General features: G+C 39.6%; 1 protein-coding gene across 3 annotated transcripts in view; it reads left to right on the top strand.

Annotated features, from left to right (window-relative positions):
• The window catches only part of LOC122090931, a 158,447-nt gene that overhangs the window by 123,981 nt on the left and 20,694 nt on the right, over positions 1 to 13,772 (top strand). For 2 of the 3 annotated variants that reach the window (XM_042660708.1, XM_042660707.1), the window contains exons 39-46: positions 2,663 to 3,367; positions 3,454 to 3,772; positions 4,000 to 4,158; positions 4,243 to 4,406; positions 4,492 to 4,672; positions 4,769 to 5,035; positions 5,128 to 5,334; positions 8,372 to 8,426. In XM_042660708.1, the coding sequence (XP_042516642.1) occupies positions 2,663 to 3,367; positions 3,454 to 3,772; positions 4,000 to 4,158; positions 4,243 to 4,406; positions 4,492 to 4,672; positions 4,769 to 5,035; positions 5,128 to 5,334; positions 8,372 to 8,426 (2,057 nt within the window). The remainder of the gene's footprint in view (positions 1 to 2,662; positions 3,368 to 3,453; positions 3,773 to 3,999; positions 4,159 to 4,242; positions 4,407 to 4,491; positions 4,673 to 4,768; positions 5,036 to 5,127; positions 5,335 to 8,371; positions 8,427 to 13,772) is intronic. The other variant, XM_042660709.1, reaches the window with a different exon arrangement.

Genomic DNA, 13,772 nt, shown 5'->3' with positions numbered 1-13,772 from the left:
AGCTCCACGCACTCTAGAACGTGTGGAGGAAACCAACAACAACAAGAACAAAAAAAAAAAAAACTCAGCCTTTTCCCAACTAAGTGGGGTAGACCCCAAGAGGCGTACATTGAGAAGGGATCTTTGACACTTGTTTTTGTCATCGAAGAGAATGGTGTCCCAATTCTATTGGAAGGATCTTGATTTGGTGGTCCATCTTTAAGATCCACTCCATCCAAATATTGTAAAAAGCAGATCCGAAAGCAAACTTACCCACAAGATCACATACCGAGTCACCATCAAATGACATGTCTACCCAAATCCTTTCATGCTCAAAAGGAATAATGGATCTTCTTATAGGGGCCAGAATCTAGAGAGGATACCCTTGCTAATCTTGGAGAAGGGCCAGTTGAAGAAGAGGTGATTTGCATCTTCGTTTGGCATTCCAGCTGACACTGCAAAGGGGAGGGGCTGGAATTTGCCGTTGGATAAGGAATGACTGCGTTGGAAGGCAATGGGAGAGGGTCCCGCCAAGAAATGAAGCTATGGCGGGAATATGGGACTTGAACCAAACCGTGTTGCGCTAGGCCATAACCAAAACAAGAGACTTAATTGAGGTTCCAAGCTGACCTGAAATCGAAGAGGCCGAAGGACGTAGCGGTCAAGAGACAATGTCACCAACCCCAATGGGCCTTCTAGGGGTAGCTAGCAAAGAAGACCAAATAGCAGACATCTGAATCAGGGAGGGGCTGGTGGGAGCTAAATCCCCGTGTTGCCAATCTGTTGGAACCCATACTGTAGATAGCTGATAGAGCTACCGCCCACAACATGAATAAGCACCCCTAAGGATGCCAAAGATCCTACCATAATCTAGTAGAGGCATCATAATCAATCAAGCCCTTGATAGCTCCATAACCAAGAGGCCTAACTTCAGAATCTTTCTCCATACCCAAGAGGCATCTAAGATAATGGGAGTAGACCAAATAGTCATTTCTAAGAGTCTGGAGTAAAACCAGTAATCCCAAATACTTTTCTTGGCTGCTAATTTCCATATGAACTTGAGGATACCTATAGAGTTGACATCTGTTATGCGCCAAATCCCAAGCCCTCCCTCATCTTTAAGGAGACAAACAGAGGCCCAATTGATGGGGTGTAGAAATCTGGAGCAGTCCGATCCTTTCCAGAGAAGGAGCACATAAGAGCTTCAAGCTTCACAATAGCAACATGGGGGAACCCGAAAATTCCAGAACAATAGATATAAGAGGATTAAAGAACAGATCTGATCAACTCAAGGCAGCCCGCATAAGACAAGAGCTTGCCCCTCCAAAGCTGGAATCTCTTGCAAATAAGGTCTAACATCAGGGTACAATGGTGGGCAGTCAATCTCAAAGGAATCAAAGGCAGGCCAATGTATTTGAACTGCAGATGAACTAAGCAAAACCCTGTCAATTACAGCAAACAATTCTGAACCTCCTCACAAACCCCTGCAAGGAAGAAATGAGATTTGGATTGGTTGATATGAAAACCGGACATATGCTCGAAATGCCTGAGACATGTCATAGAAGACTTGACCAAAAGCGGATTGGCCTTGGAGAAGATCATAAGGTCATCAGTTAAATCTATGATCCTGTCGCAAGCTAATCTTCAACTGAAACTCCCTGGTTCAGGATTAGCAATGCATTACAAAGGCCCGTGTCCTGAGATTTTAAGGGTCTGATAGATCCGACTCCTAGAATCATTCCTCCACCCAATCCCAGAGAACATAGGCCAGGATGTTATGTGTTGAGTTGATTGCAGTAGAATCTGAAACTGAGAGAACCACCCATGCAAAGAGGAGTAGAAAGGAGAGAAAAGGAAGCATTGCTTGCAGTCAGACTAGATACCACTAACTGTGAGCCAATGCCTTTATTGATATTAATAACAATAACAATTGAAGGACATGGACTTACATGTATTTACACACGAGTCCTTAACAAGAAAAGAAACTGTAAAGAGAAAGGAAAGAACAAAATAGAACAAAACAGGAAACTAACACTAATTGCTAACTTCCAACTGTATTCAGTCCTAATAGGACTACGAAAACCCAAACCCATAGTCCTAATAGGACTAGAAAAACCCAAGGGAAGTCATAGACTCCTTCCTCTTGATAGAATTCTAACAGAAACATTATACGGGCACCCCTACAGTAGACCATAACTAATAAACAGCAACTTTAACACTGTGTTGTGTGTTGATAAACATTGTTGTTGCCCTTAATAGCTTGAGCTTTGGGGATAAGCCGTTGTAACATGGTATCAGAGCCAGGAGGTCAGGTTACTCTGGTATTTGATCCCTGGTAAGTGTGAGGGGTTTTTGTTATGTGTTGTGCCCCTGCCTCCTTACACTTGGTGCCACAACTTGATGGTCACTTGTAGAGCCATGTGTGTGTGGGGGGGGGGGGGGGGCACATGCCCGGGGGGGGGTGTTGTCTGTTGATATACATTGTTGTTGCCCTTAACAGCTTGACCTTTTGGGATGAGCAGTTGTAATGATTAAGAAATCCAAAACACATGCAGCGTCTTTCTTTGCATTCAATATTCCACTTAAAAGCTAATTGCGAATAATTCTTTTGGGCAAATGTTTCACTTCCATTTTTCTTGGTTGGGATGGATTTTTTTTCAATTAACTCTGTTGCATCTCACAGGCCTATACCTCCGTCACAAGCAGTAATGGCAGTCGGTAACACTTACGGGCGTGTACGGAAGCCTCTTGGTTTCAAGCTCATTGGTTTGTTCTCTGATATATATGGATTGGAAGGAGATGGAGCCCAATCTGATGATGTTGGCGATTGCTCACTTTGGTTTCCCATTGCACCACCAGGATACTCAGCATTAGGGTGTGTAGCACACATGGGAAACCAACCACCACCAACTCACATCGTTTATTGCATACGTTCAGATCTGATGACTTCTGCAGTATATTCGGAGTGCATTTTTAGTATTCCATCAAATCCAAGGTTCTCCTCTGGATTTAGCATTTGGTGCCTTGATAATGTTGTCGGATCATTTTTTGCCCATCCTGCAGCAGAATGTCCTTCCAACAGTGGTTGTGAGCTGTCTCATATTCTTTTAAGAAACTCAAACTGGTTCCGTTCTTCCTCAGAAAGTAATGCATCAGATGGTACTCATAACCGAGGCGATGGAGATCAGCAAGGAAGTAAGAAGAGTGCTAGTTCCTCTGGTTGGGACATTCTCAGATCAATTTCAAAACCCAGTAAATGTTTTATGTCAACCCCACATTTCGAAAGAATTTGGTGGGACAGGGGTGGTGATCTTCGTCAGGCATTTTCAGTATGGAGACCAATACCTCATCCTGGATATGCCATACTTGGTGACTGCATCACTGAGGGGTTAGATCAATTCAAACTTTCCGTATCGCTTTTATCAGATTTGTAAATTACATTTTCTGATAAATTTTGGTGTTTGTTACTTTCAGCTTAGAACCGCCTGCTCTGGGAATCATTTTTAAGGATGATGATCCCGAAATTTCTGCAAAGTCTGTGCAATTCACTAAAGCTGCGCATATGGTGAGGAAAGGTCTTGATGAAGCTTTCTTTTGGTACCCAATTGCTCCCCCGGGTTACACTTCTATGGGATGCGTTGTATCAAGAACAGATGAACCACCACGTATGAGTTCTTTTTGCTGCCCACGTATGGATCTTGTTAACCAAACTAACATTCTAGAGATTCCCATTTCAACATCTTCTAGTTCAAAGGGTTCTGACTGCTGGAGCATTTGGAAAGTTGAAAATCAGGTTAAGATAAAATAATTGCTATGTTTTCTTTTTTATTTACTCTTTTTTGATATTGTTCAGATCACATTTCAACCATAGTTGTCATGGCATCTAAGCGACTCTTGGAGGGAAAAAATCAAGGCAATACGAACAAGGCGCCTAGACAATGCCTTAACAACTATGATTTCAGCCCAATGTAAATGCATTACTAACCATCTAATATAATCTTATGTGGCTCTCATGTATAGGCCCACACTTTCCTTGCCCGCTCTGATCTGAAAAAACCATCTAGCCGTTTGGCTTACAGTATAGATGATTCAGTGAAACCAAAGACACAGGAGAACATAAATGGTGAAATTAAGCTAAGATGCTTCTCTTTGACAGTGGTAGACAGCTTATGTGGGATGGTAAGCATCCTAAAGAAAAAGATTATTTGTTTTCTCGATTGAAAAGATAATTATTTTTGTTTTTGAAATTTTGAACCTTCTCAGATGACACCACTGTTTGATACAACAATTACAAACATCAACCTTGCAACACATGGTAAACCAGAGTCAATGAATGCTGTACTGATATCTTCAATTGCTGCTTCCACATTCAATACACAATTAGAAGCATGGGAACCACTAGTGGAGCCGTTTGATGGAATATTCAAGTAAAGTATCAATGAGCTGTAATTCTGGTTTCTGTTCTTTGTGGTTCACATTTTTTTTTTTTTCTAAATTTTTCTGCTTTTGTAGGTTTGAAACATATAACACCAGCTTAGATATAGCATCAAGAGTCGGAAAGCGAGTGCGTGTTGCTGCAACAAGTATTGTAAATATCAACATTAGTGCTGCAAATGTTGAGACATTTGCAGAAACTATAGTTTCATGGAGAAAACAGGCAGAATTTGAGCAGAAATCTGTCAAGGTAAACGAGGTAAAATTTATTTGAACTTCTCCTATTGATGAAAGAGTTTGGCAGTATGTTTGTTCAGATCCTACATATGTGATTATTAATAAACTACCTCTCCAGGACGCAAGTAGCCATCTTAGACACGGGGAAGATTCAGATTTTTCAGCATTGGATGAAGATTTTCGGACCATGGTTATAGAGAATAGGCTTGGATGTGATATTTATCTCAAGAAAGTTGAGCAAAATTCTGAAACTCTTGAGCTGCTACATCATGAAGACTGCATTTCTGCATGGATGCCACCTCCGAGGTTTTCAGATAGACTGAATGTTGCAGATGAGTCTAGAGAAGCATGCTGTTATGTTGCTGTACAGATATACGAGGCCAGGGTTGTACACATAGGGAAATTTATTTTTGAATTTCTTATGAACCTTTCGATTAAACCTTTATGAGTGGACATGACCACATTCTACTTTTGCAGGGTCTACCTATTGTTGATGATGGAAATAGCCATAACTTCTTCTGTGCTTTGCGCCTTGGTGTTGATAGTCGGGAAACTGATCAGCGAAAGCTTTTCCCTCAGAGTGCACGGACTAAATGTGTGAAGCCTTCAATTTCCAGGTGTAATGACCTGGATTCTGGCACTGCCAAGTGGAATGAATTATTCATATTTGAAGTTCCTCGGAAGGTATCTAATTGTTCTAATTGTTTTTTATGCATTGATTTTCTTACATTTTCAACTGCCAGTTTAAATTTGTGTGGTGGGCATTGTATCTTGTTAGCATGGCCACCATATTAAAAATATTTGCAGAATCCAACCAATGTTATGGAAGCAGGAGCAGTCCTAAAGCAATTTTAATGACAGAGTGAGGGCACCTGGTCCAGCTGTGTCCAGAACTCTTGTACCAGACCAGTTTTTTACAACCATTTGGGTGTTGGGCCAAACAGTTTGTCTAGCATTGCTGGGCTGGGGCTTAAGTTGTTGCCTCCAACAGCATCTCTCACAATGAGACATTTTGCATTTGACCCCTTCCCCCTCCCCAAGAGTCCATCTTGGAATGTATTAATACTTTTTATTTCAGTCTGGAAGCCTGGAGAACTTATTTAATGGCTTTAATCTATCTGATTGTTCCTTTAGGATGCAATCAGGCAATGTATTTCCCGAACTTCGTATATAGTGATACGGCTTAAATTTATTTTGGGGAACTCCAAATTAGCAGACTGTGAATTGAGATAATTGCAGGCAGTTATTGTCTGCTGAGTCAGCTGAGAAAGGCCCTAATCATGTTGAGTTTGTGATAACTAGTTACAGAAGGTATCAAATCATTTTGTTGCATTAGGCTGTACGGGAAGCTGTGGGAATAATTCAAATATTTCCAATCTTTCTGGTTTTTATTGATTGAAATTGACTTCCTTCACAATAAATTAGGAAATAATGGAAACGAAACGACAGCATGGAGAAGAGATTGGAGAATCCTCTGCAGAAGTCTGGATAGCTTCTCCAAAGGCCAGATCCTTTTTAAAACCTCTCAATGAGATATTCTCCAAGTCTCTCTGTCTTTTCCTCTCCCTGCCAAAAGTTTTCAGAAGTCAAACGGTGTTATCCCAAGAGCAAATATTTTGAACTTATATAGAACTAGGAAAGAAATATTCAAGGTCTTTTAACTCATAATCTCCAATTGGAAGAATTCTCTGTTTTTATCCAGTAGGTATAGAACGAAATAGGACATAGTAATCCATTTTCAAGCTTTTTCGTCTGTTTCTTCAAATTCCTGCTGATTCTTTTGCATCTACTTCTGTTTGATCATGATTGCCTCTCTAAGCTGTTCTACAATTCTGCACTTGGGTGAGGCTATGAAACTTAGGTTTTGTTGACTTCCACATTGATCATTTACTTTTTTCTAATCACAAGAAATTGTCCAATGTTATTTTCGTAGTGTTTGAGGCTTTTTTAACTGAATGTATGGTTTCTGTGTGCATGCTTGAGTACGCAGTCCTGTGTTTGTGTGCGTATGAAACTTTGTGCATCACTTCGGTCAGGCATTACTTTCCAATGCCTGTCTGTAGAAGACTTCCAAGCATGCTACAACTCAAATGACTGAATAGAAAGACTCATTCACTCTCAGGTTTCCTGAGGGTAATGGGTCCAACTAGGAATTATGGAAGCTGTATGTTGCAGAAAATTAAGTAGAAAAAGCAAGGGATGAGGGGTTCTTCATCATGAATCTGAAATAGGTTGACCATCAAATCTGTCACTGGCAAATGAAAATTAATTAAGATGACATTCCAGCTGTTATTTTTCGTTGGGAAAATTAATTAAGATGACATTCCAGCTGTTATTTTTCGTTGGGAAAAACAGAATCCAAAAGACCCTTACTAGGACTTTGACTTGTAATTATAAAAGGAAAAAAAACTTAAAATAATATTATAGACTCAAAAACTCATGTACCCAAAGTGCTAAGCAATCCAATTGAAAATAAAGCCCCCAGTTTGATCATGTATGCCTGTACATGTTGACACATTTATGGACAAACGGAAGTATCTTGCTGTTGCTGATCAAACTATAAACAATTATAAATAGTAACCTCGGGATTAAAAAAACTATAATTACTAACATAGTGTTGCTCCTGCCTTAGATAAAATACAGAGTGTAGGTTACCTTGTTATGATATCAGGCCTCATGTACACATTGTACTGAATTTCATACCGGTCAGTGAAAATTAAGTCTATACCAGCACTATCAATATCACAGAACATTCACTGGTTATGTATGTAGAAGTGGCTGCATATCTGAATCCTGAATATTGGAATCTCAATTTAAATTTCATTGACTTGCATTTTTAGTTGTTCTTCAAACATGTTTTGTACTTCTACATGTTAACCATGCAAACTTCTTAATTGATTATTTATTTTAACAATGGCTACAAGGCATTCTTCTTCCTTTTTTTTTTTTTTTTGGTGAATAGAAAACTGCATTAAAAGAAGGGGGAGGGGAAATATAGCCCCAGAAGGGGAATTTACAAACCCAAAAGGGATACAAAAGCCAAAGGGCATCAATCAAGGCCCACATGGCCTCAAAGAACTTCTACAGACCGACCCGGATGCCCAACCTGAGGAGAAGAGCAAATCGGTCCGAACTAGGAACCACAATCCCTAACCCTAACATCTCAACACAACATTTCCTAGCCACCAACATGAAGGAACACTGCTGGAGGGCTTAAAATAATGTAAGACCTAAGTAAAACTACTTTACTTTGCACACCCTCAAAAAATTTATTAATTGAATAAAACCTTGAGGCTTTGGTCTAAGTCCCTAAGTAAAACTAAAGAAAAGGGGTGGGGTGGGGTGGGGTGGGGTGGGGTGGGGTGGCGGAGGGGACCTACACAACACCAGGAAAATTTGTAATCAATTCATACACATACATATGATGTAAATAATTGCCCACCAACCTGAAATTAAAAAAGTGTAAGGGTAATGGGAACTGGGTTAGCATTTTCAACTCTGTAAAGCATCACTACTTCAATGTATCAAGTTTTCTGTTTATTTTGATCAATATCATATTTCTTGCTTTCCTTTTTTACTGAAGGGAAAGTTTGAATCTGTAAAATTCTAATGAATTTTAAACATTCTTGACTATTTTGTTGTCAATGTGGGTATATTCTACAGAAAATCACAGTTCATAATTTCATTATTCATGGAATTGTTTGTAAATGCTTTGGTGCAGGGACTGGCTAACTTAGAAGTTGAGGTGACAAACCTTGCAGCAAAAGCTGGGAAAGGTTTTCATTGCCTAACAAATCTGTCCTTACATTATATCGTCTAAATTTGAATTTGTTTTGTTTCTCAAAATGATATAAAATGTGAAATTATATACGTGCTCTCTTTGCCAGTTTTGTAACCCAAGCTGCTGCTCCATCTAGTATAATTTTATTGATTTTGATGTTTCTTCAGTCAATTGTAATGAGGACTATAGTTGTCAAGGAGTCGCATAGTGGCCGGCTTGGTGTCCGGGCGGTTTAGTTGGTGTCTAAGCAACTGTTGATAATTTTTATTTTATTTACTTAAGATATTATTCATAAATAAGCAAATACTCCCTTAGTTCGAGAACAAAAAGTGGACTTTTTGGTTGTAGGAGCAATTTTCAACTTTCAAATGCTAGGGGTTTTCTTAAGTCTAAAAATTTCATAAATCTTATTGTGATATAACCATAGTTGTCAAGGAATTCCTTAGGTGGCCTACTTGGGGTCTGGGCGACCATCGCCTTAATGCATTGTCGCCTTACTGCAAGATGCAGCACTTATTTATGTCAAAAATCATTTAAGTGAGTGTTTTACATTTACTTAATATATTATTCATAAATAAACGAATACCCTTTATTTAAATCCAATTAAAATATTTTAAAAATCAGATTCCAAAAGGAAAAAAGTCAACCCCTAGTCCAAGAACAAAAACTAGATTTTTTGTTGTCGGGGTCATTTTCAACTTTCAAATGCTTGTGTTTTTCTCAATTCTGAAAATCTTAAAAATCTTATAATGGTAAAACACTGTTAAAAATCAAAAGTGTGGTAAAATATTCTTTTCTTTCGATGTTCATAAAATTATTTTTATTCAGGAAATTTAACAGCATTTGTCACTTTAACTTAAGTTTAATTAGAACATAACTTTGTCATTACAATTTAGATTTAATTAATCTTAGACTTATTGGAAAGCAGGTTTTATGCTCTATCTAATATAAAAATTCTCAGGTAAAAATAAAATCATTTGACCAGTCAAACTTACTAGAGAACAAGAAAATTTCTCTAAATGTTCATTTTTTATGACTTGATGTGGCTTAATGTTGATTTTTTATCATACAAGGTATATGTAGCATACTAAATAATGTTAGAAAATAGGAAAAATAAAAATAACACTTGGGCACCTTGGTCACCTAAGTGCTTAGATGACTACGGATAGAACATCAACAGAAATTGAAAGAGCGGTAAAATAATCTTTTATTTTGATATCTAAAAAGTTATTTTTATTTAGGGCGATTTTAATCAGCATTCGCACACAACAAATAAGCTTTGACCGGAACATAATTTCTTCAATATAAATCAGATTTAAGCAATCTTGGATTGTAAGAAAGTTGGTTTTGTGCTTTACCTGATACAAAAAATCTCATGTAAAAATAAACTTCAATTGACCAATCAAACTTATTTGTGAACAAGAACATTTCTCTAAATCGGGAGCAATTTTATTACTTATGAAAAGATCATATTTTCCGAGAACAGTATAAACCAAATGTGAGACTAGGTATACCAAGGCAATGATTATTTCCACTCAATGGCTTGCTTCTTCAGTTCTATTGCCTTCTAGTTCTATTTTGATTTTGTATGACTTGATGTGGCTTAATATTGATTTTTGATTACTTGATGTGGCTTAATGTTCAATTTTTTGATTACTTGAAAAAAAAAATTGTGACTTAATGTTGATTTTTTATGACTTAAGGTGACTTAATTGTCAATTTTTGATTACTTTTTGGGTGAATAAATAATTCATTACCAAAGAGAAGGGAAAATATACAGCCCCAAAAGGGGGGGAGGGAAGAAAAGAAAACAAACACTCAAGGGGAAACAAGATTCCTGATTACTGAGCTTGGAAGCTCCCAAGAAGCAACAATGTGACAATTTCTGGGGGTGGGGGAACAAGAGGAAGAAACGTTGGAGATCTTTGCTTTGATATCAAAGAAGATGGAGTTCCTAATCTTTTCAAGCGTCTGAGAGTTGGAGGTCCATTTCCTATGATTTCTCTCCATCCTGATTTGATTTAAAGTAGCATAGAAGGCAAGTTTTCCCACTAAGTCACAAATGGTCTTCCCTTGGAAGATCATATCCATCCAAACCCACTCTCTTTGGAAGGGGAGAATTCTTCTATTAACCGGCCAGCATTTTGAGAGGACAAACTTCCATATGAAGGAGGAGACGGGGCAGGCAAAAAAGAGGTGATCCCTATCTTCCGGCTCGGAGCCGCAAAGGTAGCAAGTAGGAGAGACTTGAATCCTTCTTTGAATGAGAAAGGTATGCGTGGAGAGGCAATTCATAAAGGCTCGCCAGGCTGTGAATCTGTGCCGAGGGATGTGATGCTTGAACCAGATGAGCTTGTACCAAGGGGAGGGGGGACCATGTGTCTGAAGAAGTCCCAGGCAGACTTAGCACTGAATTTGCCATTCGAGGCATGGTTCCAAATGATAGTATCGGTTCTCCTAAGACCTGGATGAGGGATGCTTGGGAGATGACCAGATTTCAGCCAATTGGATGGAGTCAGTATCAAGGGGGTGCCAAGAATCAGCAGAGATGATATTAGCAACCATATTCCTAGCACTGAGGACCTGGGTGAGGATTCCTTTAGGGTGCCAAGGATCCAGCCAAAGGTAGGTGGAGGTGCCATCCTCAATACAGGTGGAGATAAGTCTGGAAGCCTTAGATCTTAAAGAGATTAACTTGCACCATACCTAGGAGGCATCGAAAGGAGAGCGGACTGACCAAAAAGAATCCCGCTTGAGAGGATGCGAATACACCCAATCCACCCAAATGTTTTTTTTCTTAGAAGCAACCTTCCAAATAAGCTTGATGATGCTTGCCTTGTTGACATCTTTGATGCGTCTCAAACCTAGACCTCCTTTCTTGGGGAGGCAAACTGTCATTATCATAAACAAATATATGCTTTTTTGATTACTTGATGTGGTTAATGTTGATTTTTAATGTATATATATATATATATATATTCTTATACTAAATAATGTTAGAAAAGAGGAAAAAGAAAAATGTAACACTTGGGCACCTTGGGTTCCCTAGGCAACACTTGGGTGGGTTCCTTGTCTCCTAAGCTCTTAGGCATCCCTCCACTACCTTGGGTCACCTTGACAACTATGATGAGGACATTTTAGGATTGAAACTAAGCACTTGATCTTCTATTAGCCTTTTTTGCTTCAAGGTGAAGTTAATGAGATATACTTTTCTTTTGGATGAATGAATAATTAATAAAAGGCCAGGGGAAGGGATACAGCCCTAGGGGGCAGGGGGTCCAGAATTGACAAGGGGGAGACTCCAGGAGACGAAGAAAAGCTTGTTTCTTGAGGTGTCAATGACTTGACGAACGGGAAGAGAACCTAGTTTGGAGGAGACATCAAAAGAGATGGCCTTCCAAATCAACTCAAAAGATTTGGATTTGGATGTCCGTCTACTAGGTTGTGTTCCATCCAAATATGGTTGATGGCTACTCCAAAAGCAAGTTTTCCGGTGGTGTCGCAAATGGAAGAAATTGAAAAGGTCATATCAATTCAAAGCCATTCTCTCAATAGGGTAAGGGGGGGTTCTCTGGGTAGGCCAGCATTTGGAAAGGACTAGCTTCTAGATGCGGGAGGAGAAAGGATAGTCGAAGAATAGGTGGTCAGTGTCTTCATGGCCATTCCAGCAAAGGCAGCAGGCAGGGAAAAGGATGTGGCAGGATATGAGGAAGGCTTGGGTGGGGAGGCAGTTTGAGAAGGCTCTCCAAACAGTAAAGCTGTGGCGCAGGATATGGGCTTTGAACCAGACAGAATTGTGCTAGGTCATGCAATGGGAGGGGAAGGGAGCGGATGAGGTTCCAGGCTAAGATAGGGAAGAAGGTGCCCGAGGAGGATGGGGTCCAAATGATTTGATCAACTCTGGGGGAGGGGGCAAAAAGGGAGAGAGGATTCCAAATAGAATCAAGAGAGGGAGAGTTGGGAGGGGACCAAGAGGTAAGGGAGATGATTGAGGACACCATAGAGGTTTTGGGAATACCGGAGGAATAGACTAGGTGGTTCCCTATAATCGAGGAGAGGACATCGGCAAGGTGCCAGTTGTCAAGCCAAAAGGTGGTGGTCCCATTACCGATGCGAGTGCGGATGGCGGAAATGGCAAGGGACCTAGCAAGTAGAATCTTAGGCCAGACCTAGGAGGAATTGGGTTTACAGGCGGAAATGGCAAGGCGCTTGGCAAGATATACTTTAATCAACCTTATAAACCATTTGTTTCTTGGAACTTCTTTAGCAATGTAATGAGTAGATGGGAATTCTCTAAATAATAATTGTTTTTCTTCAGAAGCTGGTAAAGTAAAATACTTCATATTGTGAATATCTATACCTACTTCTATGGACTGACTGTTAGTTGAAACTTGTGTTCAAAGGGATAAATTGTGAGAAAAAATTACCTATTTTGTTAACATACTCTCTCTCGAGCTACAGGAAGTTTTTTAAAGATTAGGTTTTGAAGAAATAGTTCTTTTAGGTGAATAAATAATCATTGCCAAACAGAAGAAAAAGTACAGCCCCTAAAGAGGGGAGGGGGAGAGAAACAAAACCCAACTCAAAGGGGAGGGCTATTTCTGATGATGGAGCTAGATAGCTTCCAGGAATTTACAATATGACGGTTTCTAGGGGAGGGATTACAAGTTGAAGAAACTTGTGAAACCTTGGCCTTGACACCAAAAGAGATGGAGCCCTAAATCTTATCAAGAGAGCAAGAGTTTAGAAGTCCATTCCTATGAATTCTTTCCATCTAGATCTGGTTAATGGTTACGCAGAAGGCGAGCTTTCCCATAGTATCACATATAAACTTCCCCTAGAATGGCATATCCATCCAAATCCATTCCCTATGTAATGGAATAATTCTCCTTTTGGTAGGCCAGCACTTGGTAGGGATCTCTTTTCAGATAGAGGAGACAATGCAATCAAAGAAGAGATGCTCAATACTTTTCAGTTGATTACCGCACAGGATATACATAAGATCCGCTGGAATGCCTCTGTGATTGAGGAAGGATTGATTAGGCAAGGATTTTGTGAATACTCTCCAAGTCGTGAAGCATTGGCGGGGGATGTGATGCTTGAACCAGATGAGATTGTGCCAAGGGGTGGGCCGACCATGACTCCTAGCAAACTCCCAAGCAGCCTTGGCAGAGAAGAGTTTTGAGGAGGAAGGCAACCAGAGGATAGAATCATGCCTTTGCCTTTGAGATTCCAGGATGACTGGTAAGCAAGGTTCGAAATTTCGTTTCGTTTCGTTTAATTTCGGTGGGTTCAAAAACACCGAAATTTCGCCGAGATGGTTTTTTTTTTTTTTTTTTTT

This window comes from Macadamia integrifolia, chromosome 10 (genome assembly GCF_013358625.1).
Source record: "Macadamia integrifolia cultivar HAES 741 chromosome 10, SCU_Mint_v3, whole genome shotgun sequence".
NCBI lineage: Eukaryota > Viridiplantae > Streptophyta > Magnoliopsida > Proteales > Proteaceae > Macadamia > Macadamia integrifolia.
The sequence above is the reverse complement of the archived record's forward strand: the minus strand, read 5'-3'. Positions and strand labels throughout refer to the sequence as shown.